This window comes from Athene noctua, chromosome 25 (assembly GCF_965140245.1).
Source record: "Athene noctua chromosome 25, bAthNoc1.hap1.1, whole genome shotgun sequence".
Classification (NCBI taxonomy): Eukaryota; Metazoa; Chordata; class Aves; order Strigiformes; family Strigidae; genus Athene; species Athene noctua.
Genome location: NC_134061.1, coordinates 3,507,900 through 3,530,815, shown reverse-complemented (window position 1 = coordinate 3,530,815; position 22,916 = coordinate 3,507,900). Strand labels below are relative to the sequence as shown.

Sequence of the window (22,916 nt, the reverse complement as noted above, 5' to 3'; positions counted from 1 at the left end):
TCAGCTGTCAATTCTTCAAACTACCCAACTGACCAAAAAAACCCCAAGACAGGTTTAGACATAGCTTTTTCACACAAGAAATCATTTCCCACACTGGGTGTGTTTGGCAAGTCCATTTCTGTCAGGTCGTATTCACTGACAAAGACTAGTTGGGTTAGAATACAGTCTCACTTAACAGAATTGTTTTTCTGCTTGCAGGTATGGGTTGGGGATGATTTATTACAAACAGGAAAAATTCAGTCTAGCAGAAATGCATTTCCAGAAAGCACTTGATATCAATCCTCAGAGCTCAGTCTTACTGTGTCACATTGGAGTAGTAAGTAGATTGCGCTTAACTCTATCCTTGTGTCTTAATCTGCTTCTGTATTTTTGTTTGCAGTAGAAAAGTAATTCTGAATCTTTTTAGCAAAAAAGCCCAAGAAATTCAGAGTACCTGTTGGAGGATCTTGAGTGCCATATAAATGAATTACCACAGCTTTAATGTGTCAGAAAATAAACCCTCCCCTTTCTCCAAACTACTTTTAGCCAGTAATTACATTATACTATCGGGTCATGTTTGTGAGTCAATCAAAATAGTGGTGATATGAAAATCAAGACTGTGTGCGAGTATTAATGTGAACAGAGGTTGGTTTGGGGTTTTTTTTGGGGGGTGGGGGTGGGTGGGTGGTGTATACTTAAGAAATTAAGTGGCTTTTAACTGCTATTGTCTGGGTTTGGACCAGCACTTCCAGCTCTGTAAAACGCTAAGGCACCCGTCTCACCTTTCAGAGCAGAGTATTTTTGTCCCAGCTGTATGTTTGCAATGCCCTTGTTCCAGTCACATCTACAAGTGATAACTTCTTAGGCTGCTTGGTGCCAAGTGAAGTTTAAGTAGCTGCCTGTTACTTAAGCCACTATCCATTCTATTAAATTTATAGGGCTCTTTGAAAAGCTGGAGCCTCCCTCCAGCGAACGCTTGCGTACAAATTTGGGAAGCACTTCTCGGATATCTGTGGTGGACTCAAGGCTGTAGGTCTGGTGGGTGGTTACCTGCTGGCAGAGATGTGTCACATTCTACAGGGGTAGTGGCTGCATCTCACTTACATACAGCAAAAGGCCTTGAGTTCACTCCTGGCCAAAGGTTAAACAATTCCTGTAAGCCATTGGGTGGGGAGGATGTTTTGAGGTGGAAGCAAGGTGAGGTGAAGTTTTCTTCCTGTAAGAAAGCTTGTTAAGACTTGGTCTAGAATTGGACAATTTTTTTTTTTTTAAGGAATAAATTGTAAGTAAATGTAGTTAAATGGATTTGTCCTTGTCTGATAGATAAGCTGTTATCTTCCCTTTTAAATTTGTTCAATCTTTCTGTAACAGGTCCAGCATGCACTGAAAAAATCTGAAAAGGCTTTGGATACTTTAAACAAAGCTATTAACATTGACCCCAAGAACCCGCTATGCAAATTCCATAGAGCTTCTGTATTATTTGCAAATGAAAAATACAAGGTAAGATTTGGTACAGGTAGACAACCTGAAGTTGTTTTTAAACTTCTGTAGCTGGGAGTGGGGATGCACTGGAAGCTAAATGTTTATAGATTAACACTGGGTAGCATCAGGGTTTGCAGGAAGAGCCTGGGATGTTGGCCTGGCTTGTAGAGGCTAACATGAAGCATTTGCTTTGTCAGGTGCCACCTTCACCAAGGGAAATATGTTAAATTTTTTGATTGTTAGAAAATCTGGGGGCAACTGTTGGTGCTTTTTTTAGTTACTCTAGTCTGACCCTGGAAAAAAAAGATGAGGAAATTATTACAGCTGTCACCAACATGTGACTGTCTTATCATGAGTTTATACTAGATTACTAAAAAAGGCTCAGCAAACTGCTCCATAACCAATTACAACAATAAGGACCACTGATTTCAAAGGCTGTATTACTGAGTGAAAAATAAGAAGCCTAAGCAATTTTGGTCTGATCCCCTGCTGACCTGTCCCTGTTTAGGATAAGTGAAGATCTTCCCACAGTCTGTCTTTAGAGACTGTTGTCCTCTGGCCTGTTTTTTTGGCCGTGGAAGACAAGCTGCAGTCTGGTTTTTGAAACCTACCTTGCTTCAGAAATGTGTATGTACATGTTAAAGGGAAAACTTTTACTTAGAACTTTAAAAAAAAAAAAAATTCATGAACGAATTCAATATAAAATGTATTAAGCACCTAATGAAGTGCCCATTCATGGGTGGTTTTTAAAATTTAAAAGCAGAGGGTAAATAGAAGAGGAAAGAAAAAAATCTAATAGTCCACTACCTTACTGCCCCTTGTTAATGAAGGAACTTGTTGACCATGGTGAAATGGTATTTCAGGAAATAAAACATTTAGACCCTTTTTTCTTTATTGGGCTGAGTCTCGTAAGACTAAAGTTATGCCGTTCACATAAACTACATCAAACTTAATGAAATGTGATTTTTAGCACCAGTAGTGAGAGAATTTTGATAGTGTGATAAATTTGGCTAGTGTTAGGTAAATAAATGTACATTTATACTTCCATTTATGTAGCAAGCCCTAACTTGAAATTGTCTTCACATGAATAAGTTTTAGAGGGTTGAATGGAACTTTTTATAACTAAACCCAACACTTACTTCTAACTGCAGACTAAATATTTTTAGGTAGGATTCCTTAATAATGCCAGGCTACTGTCACAGTAGAATAAATTGCTCCAGTGTCAACAATTAGTTTAAAAATAAAGTAGAAATTTTACTAAATATTTTGGACTTCAGATGCCTAATATAAACAGTTATTTGTAAAAATCCACAGATATATATCTAAAACCAGAACCTTTCAAAAGCATAGGCTTGAGAACAGTACATCCAGCACAAAATAAACCAACAGCTCACTTTTTCAGAAGCTCAGTATACTAAAGGAAGTGCCCACTGTAAATACACTACCCGCTTCTTGCCTTCTACCTAGTTATGCCTTATTGGGGGCAACAGGGGCATTTTATATCAGAGATGTGTTGTTGGAGACCAAAGCCCGATAAATTTCCTTTATTTCTGTAATAATGGGGCTATAATATGCTGCAATCGTTAAATAAAAACCTAACGGAAAAGGAATTTTAGATGCTTCTGAGATTGTACTATTGCTTTTGATGGAATATACTGTGTGTAAATGCCAGGATTTCTTTTTTTTTTCCACATCAGTGTGAAGTCACAGTTTACAATATTTTTTTTTATTTATTTAATACACAGTTTAGTGATGTCATAACTGGTTGCAGACTGCTAGCTTCTAGTTACTAAGCTCTTTTTTTCTTCTTTTTTCAGTCTGCTTTACAAGAACTTGAAGAACTGAAACAGATTGTTCCCAAAGAGTCTCTTGTTTACTTTTTAATAGGAAAGGTAGGTAGAACTTAACTGTGATCATAAGCTCTTTGGTTTCCTTTGTTGCAGAAATGTATGCCTGATGAGAAAATTTGATGCCTGTCACTAAGCTGCCTCCATTTGGAGCAGTATTCTAAAAATTCCCAAAGCTTTAAATAAGGCTTACTGCTCACAGTATCAGCTTTTAAATGCAAAAGACTATTACTACTGCAGCAGCCTTCAGCTCTCTTTAAAACAAACTAAGAAGAAAATAACCCAAGCCAGTGTTATTTGCCTGCTTTGATTTCACCGCTGTCAACTTGAAAGATAATTAATTTTAAAAATCAATGAATTGATGGTGGTAAAGATACTTCACTGAAAGGAGATGTGCACAGAGCCATGTATCTTTCCCTGAAAATGGAACTCTAGCAGTGATGTGATCCGTGGAAATCCTTCTAATTTTGAGGGACAGTCCATCCATCAGTCAGCAGTGTTAGTTATTTGTGCGTGTAGCTGTTAAAATGTTGAATCACACTCTAATGCATTCTATCAGAAATGCTGTGTAAGGAGTAATTCTACTACTAAGTCTCCATCAATAGCCACAATGTCCTTTTCAGCTGACAGTCTCCCCCCAAAAAATTGTAGAAGATTCTCAGTTAGAAAATAAGAAGAGTCTTCAATGGGGTAGGCTAGCACAGGAAAAGATATTAGTAGTTTGTCAGCTGTGTTTACATTCCAACCTTCTTTGTGTTTAATGGCAGAGAAAAGTAATCTGGAAATAGAAATCCTCCTTCCTCACCATCTTCTCTGCTAATATACTTTAAGTTCTGCAACTTTCTTCCTCTGTGGGGTGTCAACTAGGAAGCAACAAGACAGACTTATTTCTAGCACGGTGCTGGATAACTCTTAATCAGCAAGATTATTAATTTTTTTAAACTGGAGAGAGATAAAAGGATTTGTGCTGAAATTTCTTGACTGGTATTTGTCCAGGAGTAGCTGGATCTTTAAACCGACATTAGTGTTGCCATGTCTTGACAAACTTAAGTATTTTCACTGTTTAAATTCTTAAGACAGATAAATGACTTGCTCCTCTGTCCTTAATGATAAGGAGCTTTGGTGCAAGTTAATAGTGACAAGGTATGTCACATATATGGGCTGGATTCTGGAGTGCAGTGTTGTCTTGAAAGTGTTGCTGTTCAGGCCGAGGTGTCACTTAATGTCCCATTGTTTTTCTCTACCTGCCAATGACCATTAAAATGCCACTTGAGGATGTAAGAATAGCCAAAAATCTGTCTAACCTGTATGTATCCTGCCTTTGCTAGTCCTCAGTAAGAGAGCTGTAGGGAAGAGTGTAAGATTGAGTGCACACGGTGATACTTCCCTGGGCTGTTCTCTGGGCCTCTGACATGAGAAATCTGAGATTTTGGACTTGTCCTGAGCCACAAGGAGATTTGGGATCACAGTGACTCAAGAAATTGCAAGAGTGGTGAGGGGGTACAACAAGCAAAAAAAAATGTACACTCTGCTGCAGCGTTCCAAAGCTTAAATTTGTATCTGAACATCCACCTCCTTATGGCTTTGAATCTGTCAGCTGCTAGTTTAATTTAAGGTTTTTGGAGTCTTAAATAGAAACACTTGCTCACTCTTTCTACACATACTTGCTGTTTCCCTTGGGACTCGTATAAGAAATCTTTCTCTCCCCTCTGTTGCTTTTCATAAATTAGCAGTTAACTGTGGCTTGGTATGTTTGTCCAAACCTTCAAGTAGCAACTTCATGTAAATGTAGCCTTTTATGCTTTTATTTTAGGTTTATAAAAAACTGGGTCAAACACATTTGGCCCTAATGAATTTCTCATGGGCAATGGACTTAGATCCCAAAGGAGCCAATAACCAGATTAAAGAGGCCATTGATAAACGTTACCTGCCAGATGATGAAGAACCAATAACTCAAGAAGAGCAAATCAGTGAATGTTACCCTTATGAATCAGGTTTGTATTTCCCACCCTTTGTCATTCAAGGATGTATTTCCACTTAGGTGGTAGGAAGAATCCCAGGTTTAACAAGTGAAGCGCTGCTCAACCTCACTGCTTGGCAAGTAAGAACTTCAGAGGCTCTTCACTCAGAAGAATTCATTCATGCTTCCTACAGTAAGCATGAAATAAAGGATTGTGACATTTCTTTAGAATTTCTGTAGATGGAGTAGGACAGAGATACTGTAAATTCATACAAATCATGGTTGGCTAATAGTATCCTAGGAGAGCAAGATGTTCCCAGAGCTGCAGATCTTCACTTGCAGAAGCATCAAATCATTTCAAGGTAACTGAATGGCAACTGAAACTGTCTGTAGAGGCTCTGTTAGAAGTTAAACAGAGTGGATGTTGGGTAAAAATATCTGGTCTGCTAAACATAAGAGGTAGCTTGTGATAAAAGTCATGAGAACAGTTTCATCTGAATGGAGAAAGTAAAACACTTCTGTTACACTACTTGGGAATAATCCGCAAAAAGGAACGGCCTGAGTGTCTGTTCTCCCAAACTTTTTATCGTGGCCTTAAATTCCATGAAGCATGGGTAATCATAAATACTGACCTCTTTGCAGACTGAAATAGTGATAGAAAATAAATAGTAATAAACAATATAATTCTTTTTCTCCAAAGAAGAAAATATAGCAGGTTCTGGGTTCTCATTTACACACGTGCTGTGTTCAGCAATTCTAAATCTTCGGCTGAAAAGGTTGGCATGTTTGCCTATAGTATATCACGTAGATTTTCATGGGTTCTGTATACAATGTGCTTTTTAATACTGAAAACTTATCCTGCATTGCACTTCCTGAAGCGTCAAGGGTGTTTCTCTCCCTGCTGTTGTAATTGGGCTAATTTAGAGCGCTGGCTCACTGGGGGCTGAGCGTGGTTCTGGCCAGAAGATGGAGACAGAGTACTTGAACTGCTGAACGGCACCTAAGCAGTACAAAAAAAAAAAATCCAAGCCCCACACCTCAAAACCAAAAAAAACCCAACCGCAAAACCCACAGAAAGACCCAACCAAACAAAAAAAAACCCCAACCCCAGAAAGAAAAAACCCATCAATTTAATCTGTCTAGCAAACATAACCAAAATAAAACTCTTGGGCCGTGTGTAAGCAATTCCATTTCCCTGGCTGTGCAGATAAATTGTCGGAGAGTTTCACAGTCTCAGCTGAATAACTCTTGTAGGGTACATGAGACAAGCTAAAATAAATTAAGGTAGTGCTGGGGGCTGCAGGAATTAGTTTTTGTATATTGGCTACTGTAAGCAGTTTTGTGCATTAAATTGCCAAACGTGGGACTGGCTGTGTCCGTTGTACAGAATGCAAACACTTTACAGGTTTAAAGTGATAAAAGGCATCTGTGTTTCTACCCACGAAACAACTTGGGTATTTGGGAATTTACAATTAATATGATAACTATATGATGGAAAGCAGACTCAGTTGCATTCCTGTGTGTAATGAAGAACACCCATCATTAGATATTTACCTTTGTTCTCATTTTAACAAGTATAGAAGTTAAATATTTAAGGGTAGCCACTTGGTATGTACACATTTATCTTGTGTGCTGTGCACGACATGCTGTCTTCATTCAAATAGCAATAGGAACCTAGTTTTCCTGGAAGCTCTAGGCTAGCCATCATCTCAGCTGCGTGAGCAAAGTAATTCTTCAAGCATCAGAAACGTCCGTGCACGTACTCACAGCAGTTCTCTTACCACATGTAGTAGTCTTTGTCAGGGAAGCAGGGAGAAAGCAGAGGCTGCCTAACTCTACTAATTGAATGTTACTTGATTGTAAATTGAGTGGTCACAATGCACTGATGCAGTGAGTAACTAACATGAGCATTTGGAAGGAGTGGGAAGGTTAAATTGCTCCTAAGGCAATTTTGGAACCCTCCATACCAGTCTCTACCTAACTAGGTGTTGGAGATGTCACATTTTTAACAGTCCATAGCTAAGGCATTATGTTTTGTTGGTATGTATTTTGTGTTAATTCCTTTCTAAATGCATTTATTTACACTTCATTAAGCTGGCAGGGATCAGTGTATTAGAAGGAAAAAGAGAAAAGCCATATGGGTTTTCAGCATTTGGAGGGGAAGCCCAAACCCATTGCTACTGTGCTTTTGATGTGCTGGAGTTGATTGTGGGGAATCTTTGTAACGAAGCAGCCAGGTAGTGTTTGACTACTCTGTGTTTCTTTTTCTTTCAAGTTGGCACAGACGAATCCCAAGAGAGCAGCATGACGGATGCAGATGACACACAGCTCCACGCAGTTGAAAGTGATGAATTTTAACCTCCAAAAGCCAGTATCTGAGCTCAAGTGTGTGACTGGTACTGTTGTGTTCTCCCCTTCCTTTGCATCCTGGGTCTTCACATCACTGAGCCAGCATTGTCATTACTCTCCACTGACACCATGAGTACACCACTCAGACTTAAACTGTACACCGAGTTAATGGCAGTGCAATATTCAGCTGCTACTGAGTCTGACTAGTTGGCTCTTACACATTTATGAAAGTGACTGAGGACGAAATGCTATTTTTGGACTCTCCTTTGCTGGAATAATATCATGGAAGAAAGACTTGTGGTTTGCTGTAACGAAGCCAGTAGGTGTGGGGATAGTACTAATGAAGCAGTGTCTTGTTCTTTTTCCAGAAATGTGTCTTAGTTTGGTTCTTTCTTGGTAAGCAGAGTGCTAAACCTCATTTCCAAGTTCTTCAAGGACAGTGTTGACAAATGCAGGCTGTTAAAGACTTTTGCATATATTGTAGTGTAACTTAAATACCAGGGAATGTAAATGACCTTAAAGCTGCAGTGTCTCCAGTGAACAAACACAATGCACATGCTCAGGACTAGGAGTGTGTCAGACTACGTAAAATATCCAGTGTCCCTACTTAGAGTGCAAACTTGCAGGAGTGGAAATGTAGCAGGAGAATCACATTGCAGAATCAAAGCTTTCGTGAAATGCTTTCATGTTCTAACCGAGGATTAATTTATTCACCTAGTTTCTGAAAGGTCAGTGTTTACTTTGTACTTCAGAGAAACAAGTCAGCAACACCTTGCTTCATTTTTCATATACCCCTTGACTTGTTCTTCCCCTTTTAAGAAAAAGAAAAAAAGAATAAAGGGCAAAAATCAAGAGAGAAACGTAGATAGAACTGTAATGTGAAAACATCAAGCCCTTAAGCTAGAGTGACTGCGTGTTTCTGAGCAGGTAGACTGGGAAGACTGTGGAAGCCTTAATACAATCAGAACCTTAGTGAAATACATCAAATAATTGTCTAAGATGAGCATCATTTTTAAAACTGTTTTGTAAAGTGTGGTCCAAGCAGGATGCAAAAATGTGCAATTATCTGTCTTTTTTTTTTTAAGCTGTTCTTTAAGATCCTCACTCTAGGAATACTTTCCTCTTCTACAGAGTCTGCTTCTGTGAGAAGAAACCTATGACACGTTTGAGTCCAAAATGATCTTTCTCTGTAGCATTCTGCAAGCAACAATTGATGCCCTTTATGCAGTGTTGATAAAGAAAGTGTATGATATAAGCAGTTTTAAAGAGCAATTTATGCATAATAAATTGGGAATGATATAAATTTCATAGCAACATATTTTTGTGGTCAGTCTTCATGTTCTTTTTTTTAATGTCTTTTCTTTTAGGGGTCTTTTAGTTACCTCTAGAACTTGATGTCTTCTGTCACAGCTCCTCTCTGGTCATGAGCCACACGGACACCTTTATCACTTGAAAAATAATCCTTAAGTGCTGAGCAAAAATATAATTCTTCAGGCTTGGTTTTTTTGAAGTAGGAGGATAAGCGGTGAAAAATAGGCTTAAACTCCTGTAATAGCACAAAAAGGAATTTCTAAAATCTGAGGCATGGTAATATATTAAAGGAGCTTTGACCTTCTGCCATGTACTTCTGACCAGCTTGTGTCTGGAAGGTCAATGAATTGACTGGAAAATCATGACATGTTTCAGCTGCCTTGAGTGTGCTACGTCCTGCACTGCATGTTGTGGTGATCGATATTCTGGGGCAATTCCCTTTCTGCGTGAGTCCTCCCCGAGGAAGACACGGGGCTCAGATGCCCTGAAAGCTGCTCTGCATCTCCCATCGACCTCCCGTGCACTGCTCGAGTGTCTGTGTCCGGGTCGTGTCCATGTCCATCCCGCCGTGGTTCCCGTGTGGATGCAGCTTCCCAGCACATCCCTTGCAAGGAGTTTCTAAGCAGCACCTCAGCATAAGGTCTGGAGGCAGGCAGCGCTTGTGTGAAAGCCTCCAATTAAGGTGTTAATTGGCTTCCTTTTGGTTCCCAACATACTTCCTAAGCAAAAAACAGGAGTAAGGGAGGTGCTACTCAAGACTTTTTCCATTTAAAAAAATGCCGTTGCTTCAATGGGAACCAGAGATCTAGGAATTTAAGTGGCTTTTTCCCTTTTGTTTTTTAAAAATTGGGAACACTTGTAATAAAATTTTCACCACCTGAGGAAGAGCCCTTAATTCAGCTGGGATGTGAAAAGGCTATTCCTGCTACCTGGAAGATTTAATACATAAAACTGTCCATTGTTTTATATGTACATCATACTTCAAAGGGATTTTTCTTTTTTTCCCCGAGAAGCTCAAGTAACATTTAGACCACGTTACTATTTTGTCTTCTAAATAGATACACAAAACTATTTGATCAATAAAATTTTGCTCTCTTCAAAGAGGGGCAGGGAGGAGGGCGAGCATGAAGGCACTCTGGCAGCCAGGTTAGAACAAGTGTGTTCACTGAAAAGAATTAGGGAACTGTCATTTTCTTACAACAAAACTATGGAAAAATGCAAAGTGTGGGTGTGGTGTGTACTATTTGCATTGAAACAATGTAATTTGTCTTTTTTTTTTTTTTGCTTTTCCTGACTTTTTATTTCAGAAATTGTACAGTCTTGGGGGGGGCGGGGTGGGGGAAAGTCTTTTCTGTTAATATATTTGCGATTCATTAAAGGATGTGGAAAATCCAAATAAACTACTTTTAAAAGCAGGTTTATCCCCAGGTGCTTTGGGTCAGTGTTGGGACTCACCCTGCAGGAGACGGACGAGTGCAGAGGAGCTGGAGAGGAGCCTTAAGGCGACCCTGGGGGTGTGGGGGGGCTGGTTTCTGTCCTGCAGTAGCTGGTGATCCCAGCGTGAAGCCAAGCTGCCCCCGTGTCCTCCTGGCTCCGTTCTGAGTGAGGTGGGGGGGTTACACCTGCTCTTGGGGGCACGCAGTGACATTTCCAACAGCGTTTCTGTTCGTCATCAGCTGCCATCCTGCAGCTCGAGGGGAGGCTCCATAAACTCCCGAGTACAGAGCAGAGATTTTTATTTTTTTAAATTTATTTGTTATTCTGCCTTCCATAGTTGCTCCTAACGTTGATCGTGGCTGCGGCTGGTGTCGGCTCAGCAGAGAAATGATTACAGACTTTGCTCTACTTTCAGACCTGGAGGAAAAGCTTGCCAGGAAGGCAGCGTGAGGCTCATGGCTGTATAGGAACTCCTCTCGCTGCATAGACAGTATCTTGGATTAAAGCTTCTGGTGCTCATTTTTGTCCACTACATTAGCATAATCCAGTATTTTTTCAGAGCTAAATTTGGCTGTAAAAGTGACACTGAACTTAACCCTTTCCTGCACCCAGTTGCTTCCCATCCTCTTTTTTTTTTTTTTCTCCCATGTTTGTTTTAATCCTGGACTTTGATGATTGTGTGTACAACTGCAGTCCCACACTCAGATTCTCTGCTCCGTAGCCGACTTCCCGCTTTGCTTCACGCACGACAGCCAGAGCAGAGTTATTCTTCCTGTGTCTCGTTGCAGTTTCTCTGTGTCGGCTGAAATACGGGTGATTTAGGCTGTACGCTTCCTAGCGGTGAAACGAAGCTTTGTTAATGGTAGGCTGAGCTTTAAATGTCTCCAGAGAAAGGCAAAGCATTAATGAAGTTTGACTTGCAAGCTGCAATACTTTGTTCTGTGTCTGAATCACAGCAATGCAGCGAGTGTTAGGAGTTGTTAGTGTCTCAGGATTTCCAGCTCGGAAGGTTTTTGGCACCTGATCTACAGCTTCTTCCTGGTGCATCACGTTTCAGTCTGTTGTTCATCAGTAACTTTGCTGCTGCATCATCTCCCTATTTTCTGTCCCTCTGGTCAAAGTTAGTGACTATTTGAGTAAGACCTGTTCCAGGAGCAGGCACTGGTTCCTTCTTTTTGTTTTTATTTTTTTTAAATGGAGCAGAGGAACAGGGTTTCTAAGGCAGGAAGCCCTGTATTCCTGACCCTCAGAGGAGCGGGGTTTAATATTGTATTAGCACAGAGAATAAAGCTTCCTCTGGTGCCTCTGCATATCTGCTACTCAAATCAGCATTTGCAGAGGACCTGATTTCTTAGTTTGGGTCCAGCTGCTATATAAACCCTGGGAGATGTTCCTTGCTTTGAAATCCCACGGCGTTGAGCAGCCGGGTGAGCAGGGACAAGAAGGACCCGGTCCCTTCCCTGTGGTCGCAGCACCGCACCCAGCCAGCAAACTCCTCTGCGTCCTCACATCCAGCTGGGCAGAGCCACGGAGCAAAGCCACGGACTGGGAACACCGGGCCCACAAGAGCCTGTGGAGGTGGAAACAGGACAGATGAGGGTGAAGGAGACAGAGGAGCTGCTGTGGCAGCTGCAACAGAGAAATGAGACTGATAAGAAATGGGGGAGTGAGCACAGCGGGGTGACGTGTGGGACCTGGCGTGGGTGACCGCCCCCCTCTCCAGAGCTGACACTCACATTCACCTGAGATTGGGTCAATTTGGGGCTTTTCTGGGTTTCTCAGCGCTTCAGCAGGAGTGCTGCTCAGCTCAGCAGGGCCCCCCCCCCCGCCTCCCCCTGCACCTCTGCAGCCTCTCGGCACAGGCAGACACGGCCACTGATGGCTTCTGCATCCACTGGTGCCCATGGGTATCGTCTGTGGGCCTGGCCACATTTCTGGTCCATCCAACAGGGGTTGGGGGTCCTCCCCCCCCCCTTCAAGGGATGCTCCAACTCACTCTCATCTGGGACCTGCTCTCCTGGCCCAGACTGTTTTGTTCAGCCTTAAAGGATGGTAAGGATTTCAAATATCCTAATGGTGCCAGCGAGGGAAGTATCAGAAATACCTCCCAGATCAGAAAAAAAAAACCAAACCACAACACTTTCAAAGCTCAGTTCCATCAAAAATACCCCAGAAAACTACATCCAGGAAGGAACTCCAAGTTCCTTTCTGACAATCTTTGCATTCAGACATTTTATCAGTTAAAAATCTCCTCCTATTCTAAAATCCAGCAGTTCATATCCACATATGTGTGGAACAACAGAAATTCTTTGTTGTCGGGACATTTGGAAAGTAAGCTTAAGAAGACAAGAGGATTAGTTTGCTACTTTCTGCCTCTTTTGATTTGTTGTCTGTCTCAACAGATTTAGGCCCTTTCTGGCAGGTGTTTCTGTCTCAGACCCATCGTGCTGGGTCAGTGGCACATCTACTGCACCCTCTTTTCAGCACTTTGTTAAGGCAATCCGCTGTGCTGCTGGCAGTCACCTGCAGAATATGGCCATATCCTGGATTTTCCTGAAGAACTAGGAAAAACAGGCTGGTTGCAACTACCATACAGAAACCACCTTCCCTGGGAAAGGAGAGGCAGAGGATGGTGTCTGCATGGGAGATGGTGAATGCAGCTGCTCTGTGAAACAAACTTTAATTTAAATATAGATAAGTTTGGCTGCCACACTGAGTAGGGCCGGAAGTTCTCCCTGCACCAGAAGCGGTGGTGAAAAATTAATTTTGGTCCTAAAACTGAATATATCCAAAGAGAAAAAGACTGTATGTAATAGCGTGTCCGTGGTAATCCTCTGACACAGAGGGAAGCTCCTGCCTCCCCATGCCAGATGAGTTACCAGTGTTCAGCTAATCCCACGTAAAGCCTCTGGGTGTAGCGGTGTCTCTCCCTCCATCGGCATCGGCCGGTGGATGGACCTACCTGGACTTCAGGGAGGTGCTGGGGCAAGAAATCCCAGCTAAACCCAACACAGCTCGGCTTGCCCAGGGAGCCAGAAATGGGAATTTCCTTCTTTGACCCATCTGGCAGAACACACCTGTGCTCAGATGTTGGGGATATTTGATGATGGTACAAAACATCCCGGGGATTCCTGGGGGCACTGAGGATCAGGGTGTCATCTGTGACGCTGACGTGTCTAGAGCATCTCAAACATCTCCACAGCTCTGCTGTCCCTAAGGGAAACAGGGACTCTTGTCACGCCGAAGGACCATCAGCGAAAAGTGAAGGAGCTTGTCTCGTTCTTGGCCTGAGGGACGTGAAGTTGTGCCTTTTATTTGAATTAAACCCAGCCTGGTGCTGGGATAAAAGGTAAAAGGAAGGAAACAAAACAAAACAAAAGAAAAAAACCCGCGACAGTGGAAGCAACTGAATGAAGAGCACGGCCCTTGTGTCTCTCCACGTGAGCAGGCAGAAGGAGAAGGCAGTGGAAGGGTTTTTCTTGCCTGGGAGCAGGTGAGGCTGAGGATGACCCCGGGTTCAGCACCGGGAGGCTCACGGGGGCCCCGGGGGAGCTGCTGCTGGGTCCTGTCGGTGCGTTGGCCCACGGGACCAACGCAGCTCGGGGCCAGCCCAGGCCCGGCCGGGGGACACGGGGCAGCGGTGCTGCCCCTCCTGCAGCCCCGGTGTCCCCCGTGGGGCCGGGGCCAGCGTCAGCTGCGGGGCAGGACCCTGCTGTCACCCGCGGGGTGGGAGCCCACGTCACCTGTGGGGCGTAGGCCCTGTGTCGCGGGTGGGGTGCGGGCCTGGTGTCGTCTGCGGGACAGGGGCCCAGCGTGGCCCGTGGGGCAGGAGCCCTTGTCACCCGCGGGAGAGGAGCCCTTGTCACCCGCGCGGCGGACCGGGGTCACCCGCGCCAGCCCCGTGTCACCCCCCGGTCATGAGTGGCCTGTGGCCCGCGGGAGCCCCGCGTCCCCCGTGGGTCACGATCCGGTGCCACCTGCGGGGCAGCCGCGCCCCGCCGCCGCCGCCCCCCCCGCTCCTCACCTCCCAGCGGCCCCCCCCCCCCCCTCCCGCCGCCGCCCCTCGCCCACCGGTCCCGCGGCCCGGGCGGACCCGCGGCTGCCCCGGGAGGCGGCCCAGCGCCCGGGGCCTCCCGGCCGAGCCGGGCCGGGCCTGCGGGGGGTAGAGGGGGGTGCGGGGAGGCGCGGGGGGGGCTGTGGGGGAAGCACCGGGCGGGGGGTCCCGGGGGCGCGGGGGGGGGTGGGGTGCGGGGGGTGCCGGGCAGGGGGCGAGCCACGGCACGGCATCAATCACCGCTCGCCCCGCCCCCTCCCGCGCTGACTGACGCGGCGGCGGCCAATGGGACGGGCCCATGCCCCGCGCGCAGCCAATGGGGGCGGGGGAGGGCGGAAGGTCCCCACTTCAAGGCTGGTTGAGCGGCGCAGGTAGGTGCGGGGCGAGGCGCTGCCGGTGCGGGGCGGCTCGCGGGGGGGGCCCCGGGCCCGGGGGGCGCGGGCTGGGCTGGCACGGAGCGGGGCCCGCCGCCCGCCTCCCCCCCGCCGCCCGCGGGCAGCGCCAGGCCAAGTCGCGGCCCCCCCTCCCTTCCCCGCCGTCCCGCAACTTGGCTGCGGGGGCCGGGCCGCGGCGGGGCTGGGGGGGGCGGCGGCTCCTCCTCCTCCCGCGGCCGTCCCGGAGTTGGGGCCCGGGGCTCGCCGCGGGGTGGGGGGGGGCCGGCCGCAGGGCCCGGGGCGCCGGGGAGAGCTCCGCCCCGCCGCGCTGCCCGGGGGGGCCGGGCCGGGCCGGCTCCGTGCGGAGCGAGGACCCCCCCGCCTCCCGCCCCGGGCCTCCATTTTAGCCCGGGGAAGCGAGGCTGGGCCTGGGGGGGCTTCTAGAAGGATCCGGGGGGTAGCAGCCCCCGGCCCCCCGTACCTCCGGCCCGGCCTACGGGTGCTGCCGGGCTCCGTCCCTGCCGGCCGGCCCGCGGCGGGATGGAGGTGGAGGGGGTTACGGAAGAGGACGGTGCCCCCCCCCCATCCCTACTGACAGCCCTTTCTTTCCCCAGGTCCCGGATTTTTCCACCTCCTCAAATAAATAAATAAGAAACTTGCAGACCTACCAGGCGTCGGCAGAGGCTGGAAGGATCCGGAGGCCGTCCCCGTGCCGCCGGCTGACCGCCTGGACCGCAGGTGGCGAGGATGGGCCTGGCCAAGATGCCCACCAAGGTACGGCCTCCCCCTCTTCCCGCCTAGCAAGGCCAAGCTCAGGGTCTTGCGAACCACCACGCCGCCCGGGTCGGACGTGCTGGGTTGCCTTTGCAGGTGGTGGTTTAGTTTCTGATGGTGCAGAATGAGTCTGGAGCCCTGCATGTAGTTTCCTGGTGAATGCCTAACTTTAAAATGGAGGTTTGGGCATGTGGATTCATCCCGTGTGTGTACAGGGTGGTTTTCTCTCTCCAAAACCGTTCCAGTGCCTATATGTGGGGAAGAGATGTGTAGCCTCCTCTTGGGAGCATGTGGACGTATTTCCTGGTATTACCTGTCCTCGTATGCAACAGAATGGAGACATCGAGGTGTGACTTGCCCAGGAAAAAAAAGGATCTCCTACTTCCCCCCCTTATTGCATCCTTAAACCCCTGGTTTACATCAATCGGGTCCTTCTTGCTGATATAATCTGGTTTATATGTGTACTTATTATATCAAGGGAGTTCTGTGTGTACCTGTCAGGGTGGTCTTGCCTTTGTCATGTGCAAACCGAAGGTCTAAACCTGGGTTTCCATGCTCACGTTTCCATGCCTCTGGCTTCTCCATGTGTGAGGTGGCCGTAGTGCTTCTGAGTCTGGAGTGGAGGGTGGTGAGAATTTGCTGATGCCTGTTTTGAAAAGTCACCTCTTACCTTGCTTATTTTATTACAGGTTACGAATTGCATCTTAAACACTTAGGTACAGCAATCGAGTTATGTGAAGCTGAGTAAAACCTAAAGGGAAGTGCTAAAGGGAAGGATATTTCCCTCTTTTCATAAATCTTCAAGGCAAAGCAGCCTGACTTTAGGTCAATTATGGAGGCTGAAATTAGACAAATTCTCTTGTAATGGGAAAACCAAAAATCTTTACTCAATCCTTTCACACTGACCTTAGACAAATCTGCTCTGGTATCTGATCTCCAGTTGGCTAACACACCAGTAAAGGCTCTTATTCTTTGTACACATAGTAACTGTAAGTTGTTATGTGGGCTTTAAAAAAGGAATTAAAACTCCCTGTGATAGATTTTGGAGGTTATCGCTAAAGTTCTTGGAAGTCTCTGTTCCTGCAGTGCCTGCTGAAAGTGGTAGGAAATCAGCAGGTAGCTTCTCTGGAAACTGCTCCTTGTTTCCAAAGTGCCACATGCTAAATGGGGGTTTAGCTTGACACCCGTGTGGGTACTTGTGTAGCCCCAGGCTGCTGCGAGCCCTGTGATTTCGGGGCGTTTGCCAACTCCTGAGGGTCTACAGCAGTCGACAGTGGTGTTGCTCTGTCTATCGAAATGCTCCCATTCCAAACATGAGCTTGTTAGCCTCGGGCTTCAGTCTGGCAGACTTGGAGGAGTAAAAAGGTAAAATTTAAGAGCGCTTAAGCCGTTGTGAAATGGAGGGACAGTGTCATCTTTGTGTTGATGGCTGGGAAAGGGGCAGGTAGTGGCAGCGCTGTGCAGCCTGGTCACTGGAGAGAGAACCTCAGCTTTGGGTTTGGGGGGGCTCAGCAGGCAGCTACCCTCTCAAACGGAGCGGGTCAGGGATGGGTGTGCGGGAGGATGACGCCGGGTCCCTTCTGCTTTCCACGAGCTGGCAGGAGCCGAGGGGAAGGAGGTGTGCCTGTGGCAGCAGGTCACACCTAAGTCTGCTGGAGGGTGTACCGAGGAGGATGTGCAGACTGTCCTCGTGTCGAGCCGTCACGTCCGCTCGGCATTTTTGCTTGGAGGCGTTCACCTCTTGTGGTGAGGATCTAGTTGGACCTTGGTGGGGTTTTTTTTGAGTGTATGAGTGTGTCATCTGTTCCTGTGCCAATTGCTTTAAACCTCTGATGAGTACATATTTTGGGGCTTTTGTAGCCTGCATCCCTAACATACACTCAAACTCCAGCACCTGATGATACTACTGTCACAGTTTGTAATTTTTTTTTTTTTTTTTTTTCAAAATATAAGGGAGGGAGCAACTCCACTACAGCCCTTAAATTTTACAGAGCCCTTTACCTGCAGCTCCTCAAAGGGGAGGGAAGTTTCTCAAAGCAGAGGAGCAGGAAGGTCTGCCTGGTTCGTCGCATCTAACGGGCACAGGAAAAAAGTCTTGCAGACTGTGCTGCTCCAAAGCTCTCTGTGCTGTGGTAGCCACAGAAATGGGGGACTTGCTGCCTTATTCCTCTTGTTGCCATTTCCCTGTGGTCAGCTGGGCACCGATTCTCCTGCACTAGACTTGTCACAGGAAGTATTGTTAATAAGGAGAGTGTGTAGGGACTTGACTTTTTCCAGCTATGATCTCTGTCTGCCTGTGTTGCTGAGGGTTTGAAGGCAGGTGGATTTGGCTGGGACCGAGGAATTTGTGTGAAGCCCTGAAACTTGGGGTTTAGGACTGGCAGATTGTGTTATCTCTGGAACAGCAGCTTTGGGAGCACGGCTTTGATCTCAGGATGCTAGGTGACTCTTGAGCGTGACCAAAAGAGTAAATAATCTAATATGCTGGCTATTGGCTGTGTTTCACTCTGGTTAAACTGCTGCTCCAGTTTGGGATTAAACTGAATTATAAGCAGCTACCAATAGGGTGGTAGTTATTTCCCTGAGTCTGGAAATCCAAACAGCAATAGAATTGTTCTAAGTGCCCTACAGCACAAATAGAAGCTAATTCTCCTGTTAGCGGGTCTGAGAAAAGCCATGTGAAAGACGATGACATGAATTAATGAACAGAAACTCTTAAAACTAGTGTTAATCTTGAATTGCGTACGGAGGAAGAGCTTTCACGTCCCAGTGTCAGCAGTGACTGGAGGCTGGTGTTGGGAGAACTCAGGTTTGCTGTTGACTCACGAGGGGGAGTGTGAGGTGCAGGATTTGGTGCAAGTTGAATCTGTTCAAGATGTTCTGTGAGCCTTAGCCATGGCTTGTGGATAAAGGAAAGTACATGGAAGATTTTTCCAGCTGGAAGGTGGAGGAAGGGTTGAGTTGCTCAGCACGTATAAATCCAGTCTTCCTCTCAGACCCGTACTGCTGGTAGCATAGCCATGCTTGTACCCAGTTGCTGGGTTCCTAACTAATTCTTTTAACTTTTATTTGCATGCAAACTCCTTAATCTATTTGTTTGTCATGGAGTGGAACCGCTAGCAGTGGGAACACAAGTGTGGATTGTCTGTGCTCTAACTATACAACAGACATAAGGTGTATTTCAGTGTTGAGATTTGAAAGGGCTGTCCCCTAAAGCTCAGTTAGCCTGTGTCTCATGGTTTTATAAGACATAGGCTTTTACATGGTCAGTGCAGGACCCCATGTCCCTCTCCTGTTCTTCCCCCCTCCCCCCATGATATAATCATCTATAACCTGAAATGGAAGGAATGCAACTTTTTAAAAGTGTGCCATCACCTTACTTACTCTGCCATTCATTTGTATTTTATTTTACTGCTCACATCATTAAATGTCTGGGATCATATAGTGTACTCTGCACAAAACATACTGAGTTCCGTAAAGAAGTATTGCTTGAATCGCTGCCATCGTGGTGTTTCTTAAGCAAATACCCAAGAAAACTAATGGGATCTGAGGCTTACTTTTGCACCTCTTGTGCAGTTTCATACATGTGTTTTGGATGGATCTAAGCCAACATGATAATATTGTTGGCAGTTCGTGGCAGCCTGCATGATACGGGCTTACAACTACATGTAGATTGGGACTGTTCACCCTCTGCAAGTTGATAAGACCTGGCTGTCTGTCCCCAGCTGGACTGACAGCTTAAAAATTCAGCTTTATTGTGAGTGCTCAGCCTGCTGTTCCCCTTTGGAAGGTGCTACACTGAATTCCCCAAACTGGCACAGATAAAAGTTCCACGGGGACTTTGGGAAGTCTGGCTCTTCTGTACAACGTTTGTTGCTCAGATGCAACAGTGTGGAGAATTCGAGCACTTCTTGGCATGATGAGACCAACATCTTTGGCAGGGACTCAAAAATACAGTGGTGAAGTTTGTTTTTTACCTTTGTTAAATAGTCTTACATTCCCAGCCTCTCACCCCTGCGGAAACCATAGAAATACTTTTTACAGGGGAAACCATATAAATACATTTCAATTGAATCAAATGATTCAAAATAGCTTATTGCTATGTCCTAATAATAAATGTCCCTTAACTTCACGGCATATTAAAATAATTTCCCCCCTAGCCTAGGTAACAATAGAGCTGTGACCTTGAGAGGTACCAGTGTTCTAGAGACTGGACTCTCCAATATGAGAACAAGCAACACGAGCTGTCCTTGGAATGATGATTGTCTGTATCAAATGACTTAATCTAAATCATCAAGTGGGTTTTCAAACAAGTGGTGTAACTTCTTATGTGGATGACTTGGCTTTTTTAGTGAGTAGTATATCAATTTCCTGTTTATGTCAAGCAAAATAAAACTTAATCCATCGATCCAGAAGTCCCCAGGGAAGGTCCAGGTTTATAGCTCAACCTTAGCATATGTTAGTGGCATAGAGACCTCCCTAACCAGGGAGGTGTTGGGGTTGCTGAGCTCTACCAGCCTCTGCACTATTTACCTTCATGTGGCTCTACTCTGTGTTTAAGGACTTTGTTCTTCTTTCCTTTTTAGTGAGCGTTTTCAGAATAGCTGCCTGGGACGTGCTGTGTCTGTCGCAGCTAAGGATTGCCTTTCTTAATGTCACTGGGTATTTCTCTAATGTTGAAAGAATATCAGAAGAGTAACGATCACTGCAAAGGTCTCTTGTTGTTGTACAGCTTACCTGTATTTAGCTTAAACCAGACAAATTTTGCATATTCTGAAGCCTCTGTGGCCACTGACACTTGAGTTTTCTGCTTTTGTTAGGATATCTAATGAGGTTGCAAATGAAGATGCAAAAGTTGCAGTTGGTTCTTTCGGTGGCCATTGCCTTCTCTACCTTCAGGATGTTTCTCAAACTGATCTAGCATCTTTGCAGGCTCAAAAGTCTCTATTTGTGTGTCCTAGCATATTTGTTAATATAACTATGTACAACCATGCATATATACTTATTGTATAGAGACTGTTAAATCTCTGAGGCAAGTCTTGAAGATTAATAGGTAGGAGCAATGAATGTGTGTGGGAAAGACAAGGTAACGATCAGGTATGAGCAGTTCAGTACGTAACACTCGCCCTATATAGAACCCTGAGGTTTGTATGTTCGTGATGTTTTGTGGAAGAGGGTGACTTCAAAGAAAAACTTAAAGGATTTTGCTGTAAAAATGTGGATTCACTAGGGAAAGCTCCTCTTGTTCACATGGGGCATCTGGACAGTAGTAACGAAGCTGTGCGAGGGACTCATGGGTGAGGGTGGCTGATACAAGAGTAGCGAGGTGACCTGGAGGAGATGTTGCAGCGCTTTTTTGAAAGGAAAATGGAGTTTGGAAGGGCTATAAAAAGGTATGTGTCAGAGGCCAAAGTTGTATTATTTTAGACCGTGCAGCAATTTTTGCTACATCATCTCCAGATCAGGTTGACTGATGAAAGCTGTAGGTATGTCTGTGCTGCAGGAAGGTCCAGATCTGTACCAGACTGTCAAGCTAGAGGTCTTGGCTCTTGGTTAGGCTTGCCTCAATACCAGAAAATTCTGCAGTGCAGAATGAACAGAAGATTAGAAACTTTATTGCACAGGATTTTTTTTTTTTTTTTCCCCTCCACAACGGACTGTCCTTCCTCTTCTGTTCCAGTAGATAAATGTATGTGTTGCTACTTCTGCTTTTTAGTTGAACTGAATTCTAGGTATATTAAAAAAAAAATAAAAAATCGGAGATATGTACGCTGTTGTAGTGTTTTGGGTCCTGGCTTCCTAAAGAGCTGCCCAAATATAGTGGTGAGGAAGAGATGAGGAGAAAGCATCAATGAACTGTTCATCATGCAGCTGTCTTTCAGAAACACTATTTTTGTTACCCTTAAGAACAGAATATATTCTCTGTGGGACCCCATTCTGTGCTGGATATGGGTCCTGTTGGATAGTGTCCTGCTGTGCTCCTTGGCACTGTTTCATCATTGACTTAAAGCCCAGTTCAGGGCCCCTAGACTAACTTTTCAAGGTACTGCATGAAGTTGCTGAGGCTGCGTAACCGGGGCGTTGGGACAGGGAATGGCCATCTAGGAGGGGAGGACTGTGACTGCGAGTGACAGCGTGCGCGGGAGCAGAGCTGATTGTTTGCAGCTCCCTGCTAGGGCATAAAAACCAGCATCAGTCTCGCTGCTGTCCTTAGTTGGATATTTTTCTTAAAATATTTCAGTATGAGAAGAGTTTTGAGCATTTGTGTTGGTCAGCAGAGATATAGCCAGTATCTGGCCTCTTGGGGGTTGTTTTGGCTGTGAGGGTAGGCAGCCTCATAGGCCCTTAGAAAAATATGATGAAATGTGTTGCCCATAGATTTTTTTTTTTTTTTTTTGACCCAAAAAACCAGCTGTAATGACAGTTCCATGGTGTGATTTGTTAAGCAATATCTTGGATTTTAAAAGAGCAATGGTAGTATCTTGATGTATCTCCAAATCCTTTTTAAAGGAAGGGAGCATTGCTTTTCCCCTTGTGTGGTGGTGGGACTTGAAGCAAGAGGAGTAAAAATACTTGTCTGTATAATCCAGATCAGGCTTGCCCATACTGCCTATGGAAACAATATCCATAGGTTTTACCTAATTCTGCAGTTGAGATGGTACAACTTTTTTATTTTTTTGCTCTAAACCCAACTCCCTCGGGCAAGTACTCCTGCCAGTGCCTAACAGCATGCACTGCTGTAGGTTTTTTTCCCTTTGCAGACAAATGATGGTATAAAGCACTTTTTTTATTGGCATAACTGCATTCCTACTGTAGAGGCAGCATAGCTATAGTGAGGGGAAAGTAGTGTGCTGGTTGAAATAGATATCAAATCAAATGGACGTGTCGACTCGCCTGAGGGGGGGAGAGTGCCTTTGCCTGGCAGCAATATTGAGTGGCTTTGTGGCACCCTGAGCGCGTCAGGTGAATGTGCACGCGTTGGCTCCTGCTGCGCTGGGGGACAGATCGGCGTCACCCTCATGCAAATGGCAAAACTGAAGGTCAAAGAGGTGAAACGGTTTCTTCAGTCCCAAACTAATTCTTGCCTGCTCCGCTGCCTCTCGGTGTGTCCTGGGCATGTAGTGAGATGGCGTTTGTGGAGGACGGGGAGGAAATAGCCTTATGTGGGTATGAGAAACCCTCTGCTCGGCTGTGGATCACACTCCTAACTGAGGTTTTCAACCTTGTGTCTCCTTACGGATTTTGCCAAAAAGCCTGCTTGTAGCCCTTGACATCAGGGGCTGCAGATGCCCACGTGCAGAGCTGCTGGGAGCGTGCGGACCTCCGTTCGTGAGCTGGGGGAGCCCTGG

At 45.7% G+C, this 22,916-nt stretch overlaps 2 protein-coding genes across 11 annotated transcripts in view; both read left to right on the top strand.

Annotated features, from left to right (window-relative positions):
* CDC27 (cell division cycle 27) overlaps positions 1–10,380 on the top strand; it is a 34,283-nt gene extending 23,903 nt beyond the window's left edge. For 3 of the 9 annotated variants that reach the window (XM_074926808.1, XM_074926806.1, XM_074926804.1), the window contains exons 15-19: positions 199–316; positions 1,351–1,479; positions 3,279–3,353; positions 5,122–5,278; positions 7,544–10,328. In XM_074926808.1, the coding sequence (XP_074782909.1) occupies positions 199–316; positions 1,351–1,479; positions 3,279–3,353; positions 5,122–5,278; positions 7,544–7,626 (562 nt within the window). In that variant the 3' untranslated portion in view covers positions 7,627–10,328. Of the gene's footprint in view, positions 1–198; positions 317–1,350; positions 1,480–3,278; positions 3,354–5,121; positions 5,303–7,543 lie in introns of all 9 variants that reach the window. The other 6 variants (XM_074926803.1, XM_074926799.1, XM_074926800.1 and 3 more) reach the window with 5 other exon arrangements.
* Positions 10,381–14,771: 4,391 nt separating this feature from the next.
* Positions 14,772–22,916, top strand: part of KANSL1 (KAT8 regulatory NSL complex subunit 1) — a 101,598-nt gene continuing 93,453 nt past the window's right edge. The window contains exons 1-2 of one of the 2 annotated variants that reach the window (XM_074926563.1): positions 14,772–14,790; positions 15,408–15,567. The gene's annotated coding sequence lies outside the window, so the exon portion shown is untranslated. Of the gene's footprint in view, positions 14,791–15,212; positions 15,568–22,916 lie in introns of those variants that run through there. The other variant, XM_074926562.1, reaches the window with a different exon arrangement.